This window comes from Convolutriloba macropyga, chromosome 3 (assembly GCF_964194025.1).
Source record: "Convolutriloba macropyga chromosome 3, txConMacr16.3, whole genome shotgun sequence".
NCBI lineage: Eukaryota > Metazoa > Xenacoelomorpha > Acoela > Convolutidae > Convolutriloba > Convolutriloba macropyga.
This window is the reverse complement of record NC_134470.1, coordinates 25,664,984-25,686,019: the sequence shown is the minus strand read 5'-3', so window position 1 is coordinate 25,686,019 and position 21,036 is coordinate 25,664,984. Positions and strand designations below refer to the sequence as shown.

At 33.9% G+C, this 21,036-nt stretch overlaps 1 protein-coding gene across 2 annotated transcripts in view; it reads left to right on the top strand.

Moving 5' to 3' along the window:
- Positions 1-3,439: 3,439 nt before the first annotated feature.
- LOC142336101 (kinesin-like protein KIF9) overlaps positions 3,440-21,036 on the top strand; it is a 50,144-nt gene continuing 32,547 nt past the window's right edge. The window contains exons 1-4 of one of the 2 annotated variants that reach the window (XM_075384645.1): positions 3,440-3,635; positions 8,664-8,829; positions 13,745-13,851; positions 14,250-14,471. In XM_075384645.1, the coding sequence (XP_075240760.1) occupies positions 3,540-3,635; positions 8,664-8,829; positions 13,745-13,851; positions 14,250-14,471 (591 nt within the window). In that variant the 5' untranslated portion in view covers positions 3,440-3,539. The remainder of the gene's footprint in view (positions 3,636-8,663; positions 8,830-13,744; positions 13,852-14,249; positions 14,472-21,036) is intronic. The other variant, XM_075384646.1, reaches the window with a different exon arrangement.

Genomic DNA, 21,036 nt, shown 5'->3' with positions numbered 1-21,036 from the left:
TTTACTTTTGCTTATGTCAAATTTGCTTATTGTCTTGCTTTCTTAGTATCCATCATTTGCCAATACTGTTCCGTAAATGGGCTGTCTAATTTTATGCGCTTCGAGAACAACCGTACAAATATTGTTTCTGCAAATATTGAAGGAATAATATCTTTGACGGGTTTTGTTTCCATCAGTTTTTTTGCTATGGTGCTTGGACAACTTTCAAAATCATTTTTGATTGGACGGCCAATAACTTATCAATTGACGAGAACGGGTTTTATTATTCTGGCATTCGCAATAATGACTTATGTTGCTGATCGGTTTATTGAACCAATATGTCGATCCTCGGCCAATTTAGCCTATCAACTATGGATGGTTGTTTATAATATGGATACCATTTTTTCCGGAATGGTGATGGGTTTTCTCCTGGATACCCTGCTTCCATTGAAAGAAAACAGTTTATTATTATTTTACGGAAGATGTTCAATTTGCGCGGCTGGGATTCGAGGTTTATGTGGCTGTTTATTCACTGTTATTTATAGAAATCAACTTCTCTTTTTCCTCCTGGCCAATATGCTGACCGGAGTTGTCAATCTGTCGATCAACACTTTGGACGTTACAGATACTGTTGCTTTGATTATATGTGCCTGCTATCTATACGTTACATGTGGAGCAATGCTGTTAAAGGAAATATATTGGTCGCGAAAACTGCCAAGCAGTTGAGGATAACGCAGGCGAAGTTTGCTTCCATGCCTCACTTCCAGCTTTCTCTTTATGTCACGTTTTTCTCATTCCATTGCTCTTTTATCATTTCCTCATAGCTTCTGATCGACTTCTCTAATTGCTTTTTGAACCGTGCTCTTACTGTACTGCGGTATTGCTTCATTTCTAATCACTGATCTTTGATCGCATTTTGCGCACTCTTCGATCCTCTGTTCTCGGTGTTTTCTCTTTGGTACTTGAAAATTTCAGTAGCCCTAAAGATGGTTATTCATTCAGGTGAGTCAGGTTGTCTAGCTAGTAAATTCTTTTCGCCATAGAATATTTTGGTGCTATTTTCATGCTGATAAATTCCAATTTACGTGAGTAAATTGGTTGCTTGGCTTTCTAACCTTCTTGTTCGGTTCTGGAGTTGAAATGGCGTGTGTTCATTTCGGCTGCCAGAAATTGGTCCGGTTTTCGCTCGAGCTTGTACTTATCTTGGTACAACCCATTGTTGTCATGAGTCTATCATACTGCATTGAGCTTGATGTGAACATCAGTTGGTTATAATCTATCCAAGAAATTTCAGCAGTTCCGTTTGCTTCAGTGCTTTAACTTTATGGGCAGGTTATAAATAACCGATTCGACGAGCCTTGAACTTGAATTGATCTGCTATAATAATGTGCTTCTTTATGCCTCAACTCATGTTGGAAAGAGTTTTCTTTTCATAACCAGCATTTTCAAATAAAACAGAATGATTTTCAAGGTCTAAACCAAGCTACACTAATTGAAATGGACAGTTGAATGTTTTAGGGATGTTTGAGAAAATGAGGAGAAAAATATTTCATCCTCTTCATCGGTTTTCTCATTTTGTCTTTCATTTTTCTCGTATAAAATTTCATATTTCAAAAATAACCAAATTTTGCTTCTGCACATCAGTTTCTTTGATTTTTCAATCATGAATCATTTTTGCTTGCTACTGAAAATTTTTGCTATATTTCTCTCAATTGTAAATGTTAAACGTTTTTAATAAAAACCTTATAGAAACTGTTTTGCCCATATATTTAATTAATATATATATAAGCGCTATTAGGGTTAGTAGGTATATGCTTTGCATTTAGAAACCGCTTCTATGCTTCACACTATTGATAGCTTAGTATTTTGATCATTTTTGACATACATATTTAGATATTTAATACTTTTTTAAGCTGTGTCTCTCTTTTTTAATTCTTTGTCGGTTTTTGACCAATTTCCATTGTTTGTTGTCCAAGAGGAACTAAATGCATGGCTTGAATTTTTCATTGGTATCACTTGATTGAGCTTTTTTTAGTTCTGGCGACGGCAACATCAGAATTTTACAGAAGACTACAGAAAAAACTGACTGTTTGTGCAAGTTTCTCTCACTTTGAACAATTTTTCAGAATGAAGTTGTCCTGTGTAAACTTGAGGTTTGATTCTTACTTTTTTACGTGAGTTTGAGCTCGTGGTGGTTTCAATCTTTTGTCGTGTTTTGATTACTATCTTAACTATTTTGATTAGTATTTTGCATATGAGCAGTTTGCCTATTTCTTTTAAGAAAAGTGTCATTTTTTTGATAGTTAAACATTTTTTTTAAATTGTTCTTTTTTTAACTGTTTATCTGCTATTCATTTGTCTGGCTCAGATGGAATAATGAATAGAATTACAGCTGTTTTACAGAAAATTTAGATTTTTCATTTTTGCTGCATAGCTGAAATATGGCTAAAATGCCACTCATTCTTTTACTATTCTACCTTTATGTTTTTGTTTTAAATTGTCGATAGACGACTGCTTATGCACAAATATGAAAATATCCATTTGCACAAATTTGAGACAACTTAACGGGTTTTTCTTGCTTAAAATGGCATTGGGTAAAATGGCATTGGGTAAATTGTCATGTAACCGAAAGGCATTCTTATAATTTAAAGTTAATTTGTGGCCGCAGCAATTTATTACGATTGTTTATGATATTAGTTTAGAATAATGAAAAGTCATTTGTTCCAAATAGATCAATTATTTGTTCTACTGCTCCGATTTGGAATGTTAATAGTCAAATATTGAAGCTGGATCCTGACATTTATTCTTCTCTGAAGCAAAGTTTTCGATGAGGTTGAATGCTTTTACAGAAAGTTGCAAAAAATCATTTTCAAAAATCCTTTTAGTTCGCCCTTTCTTATTTGTGATTTTAGAAATTTTGCTACGAGTTATTTCACAAATTTTTTCTGCTTTTTATTTTTTTTGTGATATCTGTTCCACATTTTGATTTCTGCAGTCAGTTAGAGGTCAAACTTCAGTTGTCGTTTTAGTCAGTTAAAAGCAGTAAAATGAGCAATTAAGCTTTCTGATTGAGATGCTCATATAAATTTTATTTATTTTGTTATAAGAGTCCTCAAGTAGACAAATAAACAGTTTTAACAGCGTATTACCATTTTTCCCTAATATCTCAAAATGCAGCGACGGGAAAGAAAGTTTCATTCTTAGATGCTCTAAAAAATATTGCAATCTTTTAATGCTTATATAAAAAATCAATGAGCGTCCAATTGCGTTCCTCTTAAAGCCATTTTCTTCATCATTTTTCTTTCATAGGCTTCGTCATAACAATGACACGTAATCAATAACACTAAGTGCAATAAAATTTTTAAAGTGCTGCAGCTGGAAAAACAGTGTCCAGCCAAAAAGACGTTTAATGTTTTATAGGTGTTTAAGGAAGCCCGTTTTGGCTCTGCTTGAGGCTCTGTTCTACTGCCTTATTTTCATGTCTCTCATTTTCCATCTGATATGTGTAATTGATGTTTCATGTAGTTTAATAATTCCGAAGCGACGTTGTAGATTGAGATATGCCCGAGGAACCCAAAACAGTGAAAGTGTATGCAAGAACCAGGCCTACTGATCACTTTGCCTACAACCATATCGTGCTCAACCCCGATGGAAAGGTTACACCTCTTCGCTATTCTCCCGTCTATGAACAATTTTATATCTCACAATATTTGTATTAGATTATTCTTTTTTTCGTAAACTGATAAACTAATGAATTAAGAATAAATTCATAAATGGAACTTAAAGGATATGCTCTATAAAGTTTCGACCAAAAGGTTACTCCAAAACTTATAAGACACTTCAAAGCACTGAAATCGTCATATTAGATTAGGGGAATTGCTAGACGAGCATTACCCTGAAGTTTGTCATCTGGGAAACATTTGCTCGTAATTTTGCCGACACAGTTCACAAAATCTCAACACTGGGAAAAGTTGCAATTTGGCTTAGATGATTGTCTACCATGAAATGTAAACCCGATTGTGTTGGGTTTATGGGCACAAATTGCAGACACAGTTGTCTTGATGTTTCGGAAGATGAACTGGTATTGAATGATTCTATGAACTGGTTTAATTATGAATGACAAATATACACTATGGTACCAAATAGCTAGCTGAAGAATTTTAGAAACCGCAACAAACTTTGAATATATATTTTAACAGTTACGTTTTTAAATTCTTGTATATGTGCTAGACGGTTAAATGATTTTTGTACTACTTTATAACGACATTGTCGTCCATTTCATTCTCAATTTCCGACACTTATTGTTCTGAATTTACCCAAAAAACTCTGTTTTCTGTTCGCTGCTTTAATATCGCATATAAATTTTCAATTTCATTCAGATTTGGACTAAATGTGGGCCTTTCTAGCATGTCAACTCCTTTTCTTGGGAAAAAATTGACTATATCATGCTTTAAGCTGAGTTATCTGTATCTTGTCCTTGAAAATTAAGCATTTCGATTCGCAACAATTTTTTCGTTTGTAGCTTTTTGGTACCATGCTGTAATTACATCACCAAGCAGTTTAACGTTTTGGTTTATTAGCGATTATTTTGCAGGATCTCAGACTGAAAAAAAGCGGTCGTTAGATTTTTTGCCGTGGATTATTTTTTTTCGCCCTTACCAAAATTTGTTTCAATTGTTCATGTTATCAACTTTGTACCAATTGGAGCTGCCAAAATTTTCGTCTATTGAAGATTGTAAGAAAACATTCATATCCTGCTGTAATCCTGTTAAATATCTATCAAACCAAGTTTATAGCAATTATATTAGAGTTATATTAGTCCTGTTGGTCTTTTTTATGCGATTTTTCGCTTGACCGATTTTTCGTCCGACCCATTTAACTTTTCGTCCCTAATAACGGGATAAACAGGTAGTACCCATCGAGCTTTAAGTTTCATTAGTAGAACTTAGCCGGTTTTAGTAGTCCTTCAAGTGCTTAGTCTGGTGAAGCTACTGGTAAGGTCGTAGTTTAAGGTTAAAAGGTCATTTTTAGGAGTTTTTGAGCCCAAAATGTTGCAATTTTTCGAATTTTTTGTTAAACCAGTCTTAAATTGAGGCTGGTTAAAGTTGGTAAAGGTCTAGTTTTCAAGTATGCGATTCACAGAAACTGTTTTAGAGATGATACTTGTGATATGAAGGGCGATATACTTGTGATGTGAAGGGCTGTTCTTAGAAATTGATCCCCCTTCCCACTGCGCTCACCTCACGCCCCTTCATTTAAGCTAAAGCTAGCCTCACTAAACCGTGGCTAGCTACTCACGGACCCAACCGCTCGCCGTTCGTTTGGGAGCAATTCGCCTGACGTTAGTCATCTATTATATAAATTCCACAACTAACTCTTATAGGATTTTTTTTTGGTTCATTGCAAATCTCGCAAGATCATTATTGATTTTCAGGTCTCAGAAGTGTGCTCTCCTTTCTGACCTTAAAGGGTGTTTAATATATGTTAAAATCTCGTGGAATTTTTGTTGTGTGTGAGGTCTTGATTTTTTCCGTACTTTATTCCATGATAAAAATGTACCATCCCTCAATTTCATTTCTAAGCAAAGCTAATTTGTCTGAAATTGTTATTAAAAAAGTAAAAAGAAGTCAACAAACAATCACTTTTTAGCCATTTGTTTTACAAAATGAAGATGCTAAGCTATGAAATTACCTGAACATTTTGGTCTTGCAGCAAAACGTCCTGACGAAAATTCCATATTTTGTGGAGGAAATAAATAAAAGCCAATAGCAGAAGTAGCTATTTGATATGAATTCCTGTAACTGCTCAGAAGTATTTTATAAAATGTTTTTAATTTAGTAGTATAGATCTGGCAACCATTGCAAAACGTTTATATAATTATTTTATATAATAGCGTGAGAACAGAATTGATCGAAACGATGAATGCGGATAATTGAACATAAAAAGAGGACACACATTTTCATCTTATCTTTGTTAAAATGTGCAAAGATTTCTCTGTCATCCCGTTCTTACAGATAATGTTCAATCATATTTCTACGGTGCCGCCGCTAACGAATTTTTTCACATGGTAAGTTTGTTTGAACGTATTGCAAATGTCATCCAGATAGCTGAGTCGAAGTGCGAACCTCCACTAAGAGGTGCACAAGAAATTTATTTGAGAAAGTTGGACCTGTCCTTGATAATAGCAATAGTTATTCAAAACACCTTTTTATTACAAAAAAAAAAACAGTTTTCATTTTAACTTTTATGCAAACCGAAAATCTATGACTTTAATTGTTTTCAAAAAAGCTTCAGTAACTTTTTTGAGTTTGGCCTGTTTGTCTGCAATCTTTGTACTTAGTCTTAGTAATGAAAGGTATAAATAATTACGTTTATGTGATCAAACAATATAAATCTATTTCGTAATTGCAGTTTATAGGTAATGGTTTTGTTTACTTATGTAATGAAATAATGTCAGTGACATATTTAATCTTGCCTTCGATTTTAGTCTTTCTACTTTACAGTCAGTTGGTTCCAATACAGAGAGAAAAATTTTTTGACTTTTCAATTGCACATGACTGAAACCTTTTCCGGACTTAAATATGTTGCTTAGGTTTTAAATATTTTGTCATTAATTGTTTTCAAAATGTTTGTTTTAAGTAATATTTGTTTTGCAAACTTTTGTGGTTTTTGTTATGTAAGTACTCAGTCTCTGTACTGACAGTTCGGTAGGTTTAAAATTCTGTTTAATTCATTTTTGCCAGTTGTTCAATATTTTACCGTTTTGCTTTGCCTATCGTTGGTTTTGTATGACGATTGTTGTGTAAATTCTTAATATGAAAGTGTTTTCTGGATATTATTTTGGGTTCCATTGACTTTTTACAAAAAATAAAAATTTGCTTATTAAATATTCGTAGTATTCTGTTTTTGGTAAATGTATTTTGGTAAATCTATTCGTATCTTGTTTGTAAATTATTGAAAGCTGTTGATCTAGTGAGGTTGACAGTGCAGTGTTTAGTTTGTACAATTTTTTATACTGCATTTCAGGATTTTTTACGCTATGTTTTTTTTGACGGGTTGGAACATTATGCAAACAGACATTACCGATCCGCTTCCGTCTCAATCGCCTAATAATACTTCTTTGAATCTATCTATTGTTGTCAATTATATCTAACGATTTTGACACTATTTGTAACCGAAAAATTCGTGTTTGGGTACGTGGTTTTTTCTCTAAGCTCATGTCGTTGTTCTGTGACCCATTTTTTAAATGACAGATATCATAAGCTTTCTTCTTATGAGAAATATTTATATGTTTAAAGTTTTAATTCACATTTAACAGCTTTATCGGCTTTGGAAATATCTTTTCAAAAGCTATCGGGGGCTATTCGAGTCTCGTATGTGCTTGTGCTTTTCTGTTGTGTTTTTTTTAATTAGCAAGAGACTTCTTTGTTTTTGTGATGCAATATATTTGAATCTATTTTATGGTTTCAATTTTGCTCCAAACATTTTAATCTCTGTGACTTTAATTATCTTCAAAAAAGCCTCATTAACTTTTTTTGAGTGGCCTTTTTTTCTGCAATCTTTGTACTTAGTCCCAGTAATGAAAGATGTAAATGATTAGGCTTATGTAACAAAACATTTTAAATCTATTTCTTAATGTCAGTTTTTAACTAATTGTTTTTTTTTTTACTTAAGCAGCATTCATAATGAAATAATGTCAGTGATATATTTAATCTTGCCTTCGATTTTAGGCTTTTTATATTCAAGTCGCTTAGTTACAATACAAAGAGAAAGATTTTGTCGACTTTTCAATGGGGCAGGACTGAAATTTTCTGATCAATAGTTTTCAAGATGTTTGTTTTAGCTGTTATGGACTTTTTAATGGGGCAGGACGTTTCAATTATTTTGTGATCAATTGTTTTCAAAGTATTTGTTTTAACATTTCTATGTTTTGCAAATTTTTTCTTTTTGTTATGTTGGTACTCATTCTCTGTAATGACTGTTCTGTAGGGCTAATTTCTATTGAATTCGTCTGTTTCTAGCTGTTCAATAATTTACCGTTTTGTGTTCCCTCTCGTTGTTTTGTATAACGTTAACGTTTGTTGAGTAAATTTTTAAGATGAAAGTGTTTTCTTGATGTTATTTTGAGGTCCATTGACTTTTAACACTGTTTTTTTTTCAAAAAAGGTTTAAATTTTGCTTTTTAGATATTCGTACTATTTTGTTTTTGGTAAATCTATTCGTATATGAACGAACGTTACCGAACCACCTCTGATGTAATTGAACCTTTCGCTAATCAGATCGTTGATCAGGAATCACGACCAAATTCCAGTTTTTATTCCTAAATATTAAAGTAAACAGTTCGATTCAACTCTTTCACTCAAGCCGGTTGTGTAATACAATTTCTAATCTTTGTATTCTTTTTTGTAATGTATCTTCAAAATTAGATATCGCTTTAAAGAATAGATTGCCATAGGCTTTCAATTAAAACCATTTGATCATCATTTTTGAATCTGCTTCCCTTCATAGCCCCATCCTTCGGTTACATATGTTGTTTTCAGTATGACGCGGTGCAAGCTAACCATTACAGTTTTTACATTTCTCTACAATCGTGTTTGCATTAATTTCCTTTATTTATGATATTCTACTGCACGCAAGGCAGGGGGTGAGGGATTATTTCACAAAACAGTGTTTTTGTGTTGCAGTCGGTGGATTTGCACGGTCGGCCGAGTGACAAGGGTGGCTTCGTGAACAACCAGGTGTCCGATTGGTCCTTCAAATTGGACGGAGTGTTCCATGATGTGAGTCAAGACTTGCTCTATGAAGTAGCTGTCAAAGATGTTGTCTCCAGGGCATTCGCAGGATACAATGGTATGTTAGAATTATTGTATTTCACGCATAAAAGTTCACAAGCCTGAAGGAAAATGAGTAGAAGTCCAAAACTTACTTAAAAATTGTTAAAACACTATCAAAATCATTGAAAATAATCATAATTTGAATGAATCCAATAGAATCTACTTTTCATTACGAATCGAGTTAAGTTTCTGCATTCAAAGAATTGCTAAATTAATTTCAAGCGCAAATAAATGTTTGTATATGAACAACACTCTTCAATGTGCTTCTAGACCAGTCAATTTTTTCATCGCTTTAAAATTTATGGTATCCCGTATTCTTGTCTCGGAAAATAAATAATTTGAAGCCAATGAAGTTACTGTAAACTTTAGTGTTTAAGGTGTTAGCCAGAGTTTCGAAGATACTTCTGCGGAGTCACGCGGCTAATCTAAAACGTGCAACGCATCTAGACTATCTTTCCTCCACTATTTTTTTGTCCCTTCGCAAACTAACAGTAGCGGAAAATTACAGTCTAATCTTAAAGCACAGTTTCTCCACTGCTTCAGGTTTTCGTTGCATCCAAATAACGATACTAACAACCAGGCTAACATGTTATTTCGAGGGAAAATTATGCTCTTATTGTTATGTTGTAGTTTCAACGAGAGTTACTTAAGAAGACTTTCTAGAGATCCACAAATTTCTATTTTGTCCGCTTTTAATTTGAAACCTTTTCTTGGTTTTTTAAGTGCAGCTGTTGTAGACCAGAAAAGTACATTTATTAGTTGTATTTTTAAACAATTGGTGCTTGATAGTATTCGGGGGTTTTAGACAGTTGAATTATTTAGCTCAGGTGAACTGTGTTTGTAAACAATGATCTATACAGCTACGGTAGTTTTATTCTAATTAAAAATTGTTAAATGAAAAACAAAGGAAAGAAGTTGTAACTTTTTTCGTTCTTTACAAGTAGGATTGTTGCAATGCTATATACCATTGATTGTATAAAAATCGACTGGAAAATTTAAGAAAAAATATATTATTCTTCCCTCAAATTTGTGTAGGAATTTTCACGGATCCTGTCACCAAAACGCTTACTCAAAGAATTTACCCTTATTACCAAAATTGTTAAGGATCATTTTCAAATTGTTGACACTCAATTTTCAAGATTGAGTGATCGCCAGCTTCTATCTATATACAATTGGTATATACAAATGAATACTGCATGCTATGAGAAGAAGTTTCAATTTTCTTGCGTACAGTAGAAAAGTGTAAACTTTTAGAGAGTTCAACAATCTTTCAGCCTTCATTCAATTCGCAGGGTGGGAATTTATTGTTCCGTTCCCTCTTGAGGGGGAAGGAACTATATACTAAAACGGGTTTTTTTGTTCAGTCAATTTTGGCCGATCAATATATTCATCGTAGAGAGTTGATACTGGTATCATTAGAAAGATTGTCCAGCGTAGAATATGGAACTAAAAAGATTTTTTTTTATTTTCGTTTTTTGCAGGGAGTTATCGAGGATTAAACTTTTGAGAAAATAGAGTGAATTCCGTTGATTTTATTCACATTTTCTGGAATTCTTGACTAAACTTTCGCTAATTTTGCTAAAATTTGTTAAATTTTATTTCAAAAAGTGTTGTTGATTTTATTTATAAAGACAAAAACATAATATCGGCTATTTTTTTCAAATTTCTTCACGAAATAAGTTTCTTAAGTCCACTGTCATTAAATTTGCAGGAAGTGCACACTCAAAGACCACTAACACAATTTTTGTAGGCTCAAAAGGGGCTATTTCTACTTCAACTTCCGTGCTTCGTATTTAAAACTTTGCCGTTTTTTGCTAACTATACTCGTTGGTTATCAAAAACGCAGCATTTATGATTTTTTAACTAACAAAATATCTATATCTATAACATTCGAAAAATTAAGTTTCCATAATGGACGAACAGCATTCGCACAGCTAGTTTTGGACCAGTCTTGGACTGTTACAATCCTGAAATAATTCGGATTGTAATCAGTCGATCTTTTATAAAGAAAAATTGGATCTTTTTTATATATTAATTAAATAACATTTCAAATCAAAGTGCCCTAGTGATAGGTCCAATGCGCTTCCTAATCAGCTCTAAATTATTGTATCTAGTTTTTTACTTGAAATTTTATGATCGTTTCGACTTTTAAAAATTTTTGATTTTTAAATAAATAATGGCTTATTGAACTTTGCCTCCATTTTTCTCTCAGTTTGGTCAACTTGTAGCTTTGATTCAGCAAGGAAAAAATGTTTCGTCTTTATACTGTATTCAAATTCAATATCTATTGCGGTTTTACACCTAAAGTTATGTATTCTGGCTTTGATACTACTAGATTTAACGTTTTTTTAATTTTCAGGTGTTTGCCCATTTTTCACGTTTTCTAGTTTTCTCACATTATCACGTTATTGACAGTTCATATATCACATTTTTGTTGTTCAAAATAAGTCGCAAGCGATAATATTAAAATCCTTAAGGATATAGACTCTGGTTTTAACGGCTTTGACAATACTTGCTCGATGAATTTAATTGAATTTTTTAATTTTGTCTTTAACTGTCGTTTTTACTTTGTCTTTTTAAACGCATGAAATTTTCTGTACAATGAACCGGTTCCATTGGTTTTTCTTGGAAGAATAGAGTTTCTGGTATTCCGATATTAGTATATAGCTGATGGTTTTCATGGCTTTGAAAACAATTGTTTTCCAAAATAAAAAAAAACAGTTTTTAGTTTCGCAATTTTGTTCCTTTTGTCTGTTTGTTGCCTAGTGTCGTTAATTACAGGCAAAATATGACAATATTGCTGTCAAGAGAAGGTGTCAAAGGGATTGGTGTCACAAAATCTAATATTTTTGAAGAATTCGTTTTGACTTTACGGGCTTCGACACGGGTTTTTCACAAAAAAAAAGTAAATTAAATTTTAAATTTTGTGATATTTTACATTCTTTCTGTAGACGTAAGATATATTCTGGAGAATTGCAGGTCTCAACGGCTTCCTTTGGAAGAATAAACGAACCTATTTAATTATTTCATTATGTAATTGTTGGCTTTTATGTCTTTGGAAGTAATTTTTTGAGCACCTTAACGGCTTCGAATGCGTTTTCTGGCAAAATTTAACTGATTTTTTGCTTGTTGTTTATTTTTTTGTTCTTTTTGTAACCGCATAAAAATTGAGTACCGACAGTTCTTAATTCCTATCTTTAGAAACACTTGTAGTCGATATTTTCGTTGATTTCTAATTGTTTTCATTACTTTGAAATTAATTGTTTTTAAAAAAATTGAGCGAATTTCTCAAATTTACTGTTTTTGTTCTTTATTGTCTAATTGTCGCCAAGCTTTATTATAGACTGGTCCCACATCTTTTCTTGTGAATTGCAAGTTATTTTCTTTAGTTTCAGTTTTATCTGGCGCTATTTTGACTTGGTTTTTGTTTTTAAAACGGACATAAAATTTTTGATGTAATGTTTGTTGTTGTTGTTTGATTTTGCTGTTCGTCTTGACTCGCTATCTTAATATTGGCATGTATCATGAATCCAATGCATCATTTTTTACTCCATTTTTTTTGCTTTGGAGGCTATCTTTTCGTTCAAACATTTTTTTGAAAAATACTTGAATTTTTGGAGTTTTCTATCTGTTCCTCATTTGGTGGACAATTATGTCAAAATTGTGGATGAGCGGGGTCAGAACTTTATGTGCAATCGCACATTACCGAGCCTCCTTGTCTAGATTTATATCCCAATCTCACTTTCGAGTGTTCGGAGATTGTAAAGGACAGCATACAGGAATCGGCAACTGTCGTTCCCGCATAATGTTCCAACCAATGATTTAAAATGCAAAACATTTTATTGTAACTTGAATACAGTGGGCTGCCATGCCAATTGAAAGAGTTTGCTTTGAACGTAGCCTTCCTCCTTGGCATTATTCACTTGTTTTATCATTCACACTTGGCCCTATTTTGAAAACAGCTTAACAGAAATTTCACAAAATCTTAAAAACCGCTTTGAATTGCTTATATTTTTTGTTCTATGTAAAATATTAAATTCAAGTAAATAAACCAGAAGCAGAAATTGAAGCAAAACTGCAAGCGATTGGATTGTGGTTTGCTTGAGTTTTGCTAGTTTAAGCTAACGATAATGGACTTATTGGACTCTTACAACTATCGTTTTTACTTAGATGTGGGAAAATACTTCTTACCTGCTGTAATCAATTTAGCTCACATTCGTTTTCAATTAGTGTCGAACTTATAGCGTCAAATTGCTGAAGTTACTGCGGAGAAAGTACTTTTTTGCAATATCATTAACATTTTTAGTTTGATTGACTTTTCATAATATCAAAGAGCTACTTTAGCTTGCCTTCTATATTGATTTTCCCTCTCTAAACATGTACATAATTAACATTAAGTAAACTTGGTTCTGTAAGACTTCAGAATGCGGAGCACAACAGGCTAGCGACACATTGTTTTTTTTTGAAAAAAATGTTTGTGCTCGGATATAAAATTTACGGCCTGTAAAATTTTACTATTAAAAGGAAAGGAAAATACTTGGTATCAATTAAAAGGGGGTATGCGCGTACTGAAAGCTGGTTTGGGCTAAAAATATCTTGATTTGACCTTGATCTCGCCTCAAAAGTCAAAAATTTGTAATGATTATATTCGCAGAAGATAGAAATGTTTTGTGCCAAATTTACTAGGCGCAGTAGCGTTTTCAAAATAAAAGAAAATCAAACCTTTTGAATGAATTCGAAATCTTTTATATCTTTTATATGTTTTACATATGTTTCGTATTTTTAAACTTCAATGTTTCCTCGAGAAAAAAAATGTTAATGCTTCCTCAACGATAGATTCAGTTTTAGAGGGATTTTTAATGGCACATCTATTGTATCTCTCCGCAAATGACATACATCCGCAAAAAATTGCTGATGTGTCTTTCGAACAGGGACTGTGATGTCATATGGACAGACTGGATCTGGGAAAACATTCACGATGACAGGTGCCAATGAGACATTCCAGAATAGGGGAGTCATTCCCAGGGCTATTCAACAGGTGCGAAACATTACATTTATAGTGGAAAATTTTCTCTTTTACTTTAACTTCTTTGACTAAGACTTTCTCCCAGGTTGATTTGTTATGAATATTCTGCTACTAAGTAGTGTCCGTTTAATAAGATTTGACATGCATTAGTTAATGAAGCTTTTTTAAATCTCCGTCTTAAATTATTTTGTTTTTTGCAAACAGAGTTTTGGCGTTCTTTGGTAAGGGATCTGAGGATCAGGCTCTGAATGCTTCTAATTTAACAATGCTCTTCAATCGCCTGATAATGGTGGTGCAGCTACTACCACTCGTTTTTACAGTTACCTAATAGTGTATAAAAACACTTTTCAAGGAACAGCAAAATTATTGAACAACTAATACTACGCTCCATGTTTTCTTTTATTCTCCAGGTGTTCCGTGAAATAGGAGAGATGCCAGACTATGCAATCAACATCAAAGTATCCTACCTGGAGATATACAATGAGACCCTGTTTGACCTGCTCTCTGGTGGGGCAGGCGGAAGGGGTCAGCAGCCCATCAGCATTATGGAGGATGAGTTTGGCATCAAAGTAGTGGGGCTGTCCCAACAGATTGCAAACACAGAAGAAGAGGCTCTTAATCTCCTCTTTGAGGTTTGTTACCCTTGCAGCTTTGATGCGCGTTGTTCACCATAAACAAGCCAAAAATTAAGTTAAGCCAATTCGTATAAAACTAGCAGGCCCGCAAAAGCATTACAAGAAAATCATTTAAAGGATCAGAAGGTTTAAAAGAACTTTGTTTAAAAGATGGTTCAGAAGATTTTTGTTTCGCGGCAACTGGGGCTCGAACCCATGTCCTTCGTTCAACAGCCAGAGTTCTTACGTTTACGCTACCGATGTCTATTACTTGCGTCTATTACCCTATGTGCCAGCCATTTTTTTAACATTTTTTTGGCTTTGCTGTTTCATATTTAAGGGCGCTGAGACTTGTGCACATACCGGCTTCTATATGGTGGCATAGCGCTTCTCAAAACGCATAAACTGCCATAAGCTGCGTATTTAATAAGCGTTAAAGCATGCAAAGATTAGGAGCCTAAGAACATGGTGACATAGCAATCGAGTTAGAATATATAGTAGATAGATAGCAAGAACAAAATATTATACAAAAGAAGGATAAAAAGAATTAAAGAGAAAAAAGAAAGAAAGACAGACAGACAGACAGGGGTGAATGAAAGCAAAAATTACACCATTTATTGGGCCAAGAAAATAGTACCCATTTTTGGCACAGTCTTGGGCCCGAATCCGTGCCCCTCACTTAACAACCATAGGTATCGCGCGTCTCAAAACGCATTCATTTCATTGGGCCCCATGTTTAAGGACCGTTAAAACACGTAAAATCGGAGCGCTGTTAACCATTGCGCTCAAGTGCAACTTACATTTATGATAATAGATACATAGACGGAAGAAAAAAGTAGTATTAACAAAGCAAGATAAAAACAATTAAAGAGAAAAAAAGAAAGAACGATTGACAGACAGAAAGACGGGAGTGGATGAAAAAAAAACAATTAACCATTTTTTTGGTCAAGAATACAGGAGATGTTTTCAGCAGCAAAACGCGCACGAGCCGGTGGGCCTCGGCTAACTGCCATAGGTCTTATCCCTTATGCTACTGATGCGTTTTGCTATTGTCTATTGCACTTTCTACATCGGCAAATGTTTGGTCAATTGCTTTTTTGGCTTGCTTATTTTTGCTGTCCCGCATACTTAATGCGCGCAAAACATGTGCAGATAAGTAGCTTTAATATGACGCTATATCATGTTTCAAAAAGTAATTATTACGCTAGATTCCATGTTTAAGGACCTTTGAAACACGCGAAAACAGGAGCGCTGTTAGCCATTGCGCTCACACACAAACTACCAAGAATATTATTTCGTTTCTTTGGGCGAGCTATCTGCACGACCATACAGCTAAGTGCGCCTGAGTATCAATTTTTTGACCCAGGTTCGATTCCCATCCTTTTCTTTTTGCGCTTTTCAGGTCATTAACCTCTCTCGTGCGTTAGCTTCAGCATGCTGTTCAAGGCGGCTCTTAAGCATGCGCTTCGAGGGCCCTTAAACATGCAAAAATTTAACGTTTAAACGTGCAAAATTGTGACGCTTAAACATGCATTTTTTGCTCGCGTTAAACATGGTCCCTTATCCTGTCGCACGTTTTTTATATAGGATGATCGATAAAATATCAATCCAATTATCGTTGGAAAGGATTCCGCAATTGATATTCTAGTATCCCGTAAACAATTCTAGTTGCGATGACAACAGTTGCATCACTTGTCAATCGATGAGTATTACCATACAGTTGTTATTGCCATCGAGAAGTTCTTGTCTCCAAACTACAGGGCGAGGCCGAGTTGTTGAATAACTTTTTGCCCTGCGACGCCAGGGCTAAAACAGCTCTGTAGTGATGTTTCTATTCATAACTTACTCCTAAATACAACTGACTAGACAATCTTTTTCCACTATTTTTCCTTCACTTCACAAACTAACAATAGCGAAAAAATATAGTATAATCCTAAAGCAGAGTTTCTCCAGTGCTTCAGGTTTCGGTTGTATCCAAACAACGATACTAACAACCTTGCTAACCAGTTATATCGTCGATAAGTTATGCAACTGTTGTTATGGCAACGAGAGTTGATTAAATAACTTGTCAGAGCACAGTGGATCCTACGAAAACCCCCATGTTGAGGTTCCACGCCAAAGTGACCTGTCTTCAGACCATTGCAGACAAACATGGCTTCCGATCACACCCAATACAAATCATTGTCAATATTTTTGTGCGCTTGAACAGAAATCCGAACCCTATAATTCTGATCGCAGATCCCCGTGGACTTGAAGATATTATGATCAGAGGTCTTTTTGATCTGGGACCTCAAACCTGGTCGCTTTGGTATTAGGTCACTTTTCCGACTATCTATTACTATATTATGTAAAAGCGGTCTAACCAGCTACACAGTGGCGTAATTGTTATGCAACTGATGTAATTGCAACGAAAGTTGCTTGAGAAAGTTACCACTTGTTTCTAGCACCATTTTAAAGTTATTCATTTAAACCTTTCCATTATCCTCTTTGTCGTCTAAACCACCTTTCAAAATTCACAGCTCTAATTTAACCGACTGCACTTGCGGGGGAACTGTATGCTCAACTGTTTTTCTGTTCAGTCAGTTTCGACTGATATATTCTGCGTAGAAAGATATGATAGCTATCTTTGGAAAGCCTGTCGTGTGTAGATTATATAAGTTGGAGGGTCTTTCGATGTTCGACTTTTCCGCGGACTTATCGTGGTTTCGAAGTTTGCTCAAAATATCGGTCCACTTTTAGATGTTAGATTGCATGTATATAGTTCCACAAGTAGAAATATGTTTTATAAACAGAAAAAGTGTTCTATGAAAAAAATTGTTTTGATAAATTATGAGAAAAGCCACTTTATAATTATCTTATATGACATTATGACATTATCTTATAGTTTTTTTAACTGCAAGGCGCAAATTAGGTTCAAACCACAAATAATTGTTTTCGACAAAAGAACTATGTTACTTCTGATTAAAATGAAACAAAAAGTATAATTTTGATAACTTTTACAAAATGCTTTTTTTAAAATTTTTTGTCCAAAATCTCTATTTCCTATTGCAACGGAGTAAAGTAAAATTCAAGGTCACTTGAACTGCCCAATGAATTCCACGCTATTCGTGCCACAATGAGTTTCTAGTCCTACAAGGAAAATTTGACATTTAGCTGGCCTGTATGTTTTTTTGGGTTTACAGATATCTCTGAGTATTAAAAATACCGTAAGACTTTCCAAAAAATTTTGCTTGAATTATCAATTTGATGTCCGGTTTGCTAAAAATAGGCTCATCACATTCAAATTCTCCATTGGAAAACAATACGGATCGAATTACTGGAAACAAATATTGAATGAACAATTTCTGAAGTTTAAAAGTACAAATATTAATTTCTTGGTTTGTCTACAACTTGTTCCTATTTGTTCTGAAGAGTGAGTCTCTTGACCCAGCGTGACCCTAATTATCTTCCCTAATTAAAAATCTCTTTAATACAAAAATTTTCCATGGGGAAGATTTGTGTTCTTTTCGTTGACCTTTATAACTCTGAACTAGACAGGCAGTTTTTTTGTTTTTTTTTAGCATCCATAGTAAATTGTTCATATTCACTTTCAAAATTTTTCTAACCTAGATTTTTTTGAATCCCGATTTTAATGGTTTCTTTACTTATCAACGTTCAGTCATTTTTTTTCGTTTATATAACTGTTGCCCGTTTCTTTGTTTTCATCGCGCATTAAAGAATGTGGAGATATCGAAGTTTCAAAAACATTAGTGAGTCTATGTAGAAAATATGGCGAAGTAATGTTGCTTGTCTCTTCTCTTCTTTTCCCAATTATATGTTATGAATTTAATTATTATTATTAATATCTTGTAAATGTAAACATTACAGGATAAAGGTTTGGATGCGACGTGATTTTCAAAAATTTAAATTTTTGAAAAACTCACCTCTGGCATTGAATCAAATTTTCTCAAATTAAAATATTTCTCTGGCTGTTAAAATTATCAATCGAATTGTGTTACTTCATGTTACATTGTTTGTTCTGATAAACGTTGAAAACTTGTGTTTAACAATAAAGTTGGAATGTGTTCAACTACGTTTCATAGAGTTTAAAAAGTCTTTATGAGATGCAGGACTGCGTTTAGCATACCATATGAAAAAAAATAATAATTTTTTCTTATTTTATGAATATATTGCTAATTGGAATTTTTGTCCCTTTTGCATAGGGGTTGCAGTTTTCAGCATTCAAATTTAGCGTCGTGTTGACACTTTCTGTCTTGTCTGCTAAAAATGGCTTCCCTGGATTAATTTTTTTCTGTGAAAATGAGCATCCCACATGGAAAAGTCCTTTGTTGACTTAGTTCGGTAAAAATGCATGCCTTTGACGGCGGTCAATAGATCGAAAGTCAAAATGCAAGGCCACATAAACTACTTAATGAAAGTCAACTCTACTCGTCCCACAATGGTAATTATGCGTTTCTAGTCCTACGAGGAGAAGTTTGACATTTAGCTGGCCTGCATGACTTTTTTGGGTTTAAAGATATATTTGAGTATTAAAATACCGTAAAAAACTTTCCAAAGAATTTTGCTTGAGTTTTCAATTTTTTGACCGTTTTCGCTTAAAATAGGCTCATTGTATTCAATTTTTTTATTGGAAACCAATATGGATCGAATTACTGGAAACAAATGATGAATGAACAATTTCTGAAGTTTAAAACGTACAGATATTAATTTCTTGATTGGTCTACATTTTGTTCCTATTTGTTCCGAAGAATGAGTTTCTATTGACCTAGCGTGACCCCAATTATCTTTAGTCTCTTTAATACAAAAGCATACCATATTAAAAATAAATATTTTTTCCTTATAGTTGAATAATTTTTCCTTAGGTTGTGGATATATGGCTATTTTGTATTTTTGGTCTCTTTCGCATAGGGGTTGCAGTTTTCAGCATTCAAATTTAGCATGGTGTTGAAGAATTTTTTTTCGGTCCTCTCTACTTGAAATTGACTTCCCTGGATCAAGTGTTTTTATGAAAAAATGAGCATTCCACATAGAAAACAGTCCTTTGCTGACTTAGTTCGGCAAACATGCATGCCTTTGACGGCGGTCAATAGATCGAAAGATGGCAGATCGAAAATGAAATTTGGAACAATAGTTAAATTTGAACTAGCACATTTAATTTATATTTTTTGTCATTATATGTTTGGTTTTGATCGATCCATATCAAGGGCGTGCAGCAGTTTGTCGTAAAATGAGATTGCAAAAACAACAATTTAAGCATTCTGTCACATTTTGTTTCTGTTCAAACCTTCAATTGATTTTCCATTTTAATTGAAATCGTTGGACAGAGAGATGTTGTTAAAGTGATCGCAGAAAAAGCTATATGCGTTCTTGCTTTTGTTTGATACGAACTTTGACATTGATTATAAAGAGAAATAATAACAAAATAAATTTAAGTTGCACTCAAAGCTATTTTACTTCAGTCCTTTTATTTTTTCAACTTGAGACTGATAGAGATAAATTTAGTATCAAAGTGACCATCCGAAATAATAACGTTTCTTTCTAGTCATACTAGGAGAAATGTGATATGTAGCTGATATTTAGGATTTTTGAGGTATGGATCAAATTAATTGAAACCAATAATAATTGAATAATTCCTGAAATTTTAAACTTTCAAATAGTAAACTCTTGGCTTTTTGCAACTTGTTCCTATTGGCTCCGAAGATGACTTTCTCTTGACCCAGCCTGATCCCAATTATCTTTCATCTCTTTTTGTTACAAAAGTTTTCCGCAGGAAAGATTTGTGTTTTGTTCATTGACCTTGATAACTCTGATTTAGAAAGACAGTTTTTTTTTCTTGTTTAGCATTCAATAGTGAAATGTATAGGTTCAGAGGTATTTTAACCCAAATTTTTTATTTGAATTCCTTTTTTTCTGGTTTCTTTCCTTGTCAACGCTCCGTCACTGTGTAACTATTGCTCGTTTCTTTATTTTTATCGCGCATTGTAGAATCTGGAGATACTGAGGTACTGAGATGGCTAAGTAATGTTGCTCGTCTCTTTTCTTTTCTGTAATACTCATAATTGTAAACTTTACAGCATAAAGGTGCGCATGTGACATATTTTTTCATATTTTTTGAAAAAGTCTTTCCTCTGGTATTGATTGAATTTTTCTCAAAATAAAATACTCCTCAGGCTGCCACAATTCCCAATCAAATAGAAACGTGTTAGTTCGCGTGAATTTTTAGGAATCTTTTCAAGTATCGCCCCTTGGTGCCTAATAGAGAATCCCCCTTTCTGTGTTATACTTTACCACAACGGTTGAGGAAAGAAACCCCCACGGAAAAAAACACTTCATCATAGATAGGAAATAAACCCCCACGGAAATAAACCCCCTCGGAAATAAACCCCCCCCCACCCACTTTACTGTTAAAGAACTGCGCGTTTGGCCTTGCCTTGTGGGCCATGGCCATGCCTCAGCGGCCCGTGGGACTTGATATGAAACTATCACAAACGAACAAACTGTGAGAACCAAAATTCAATTTTAAAATGGGGGTTATTTTCCGTGGGGGTTTATTTCCTATCTAAAGTTAAGTGGTTTTTTTCCG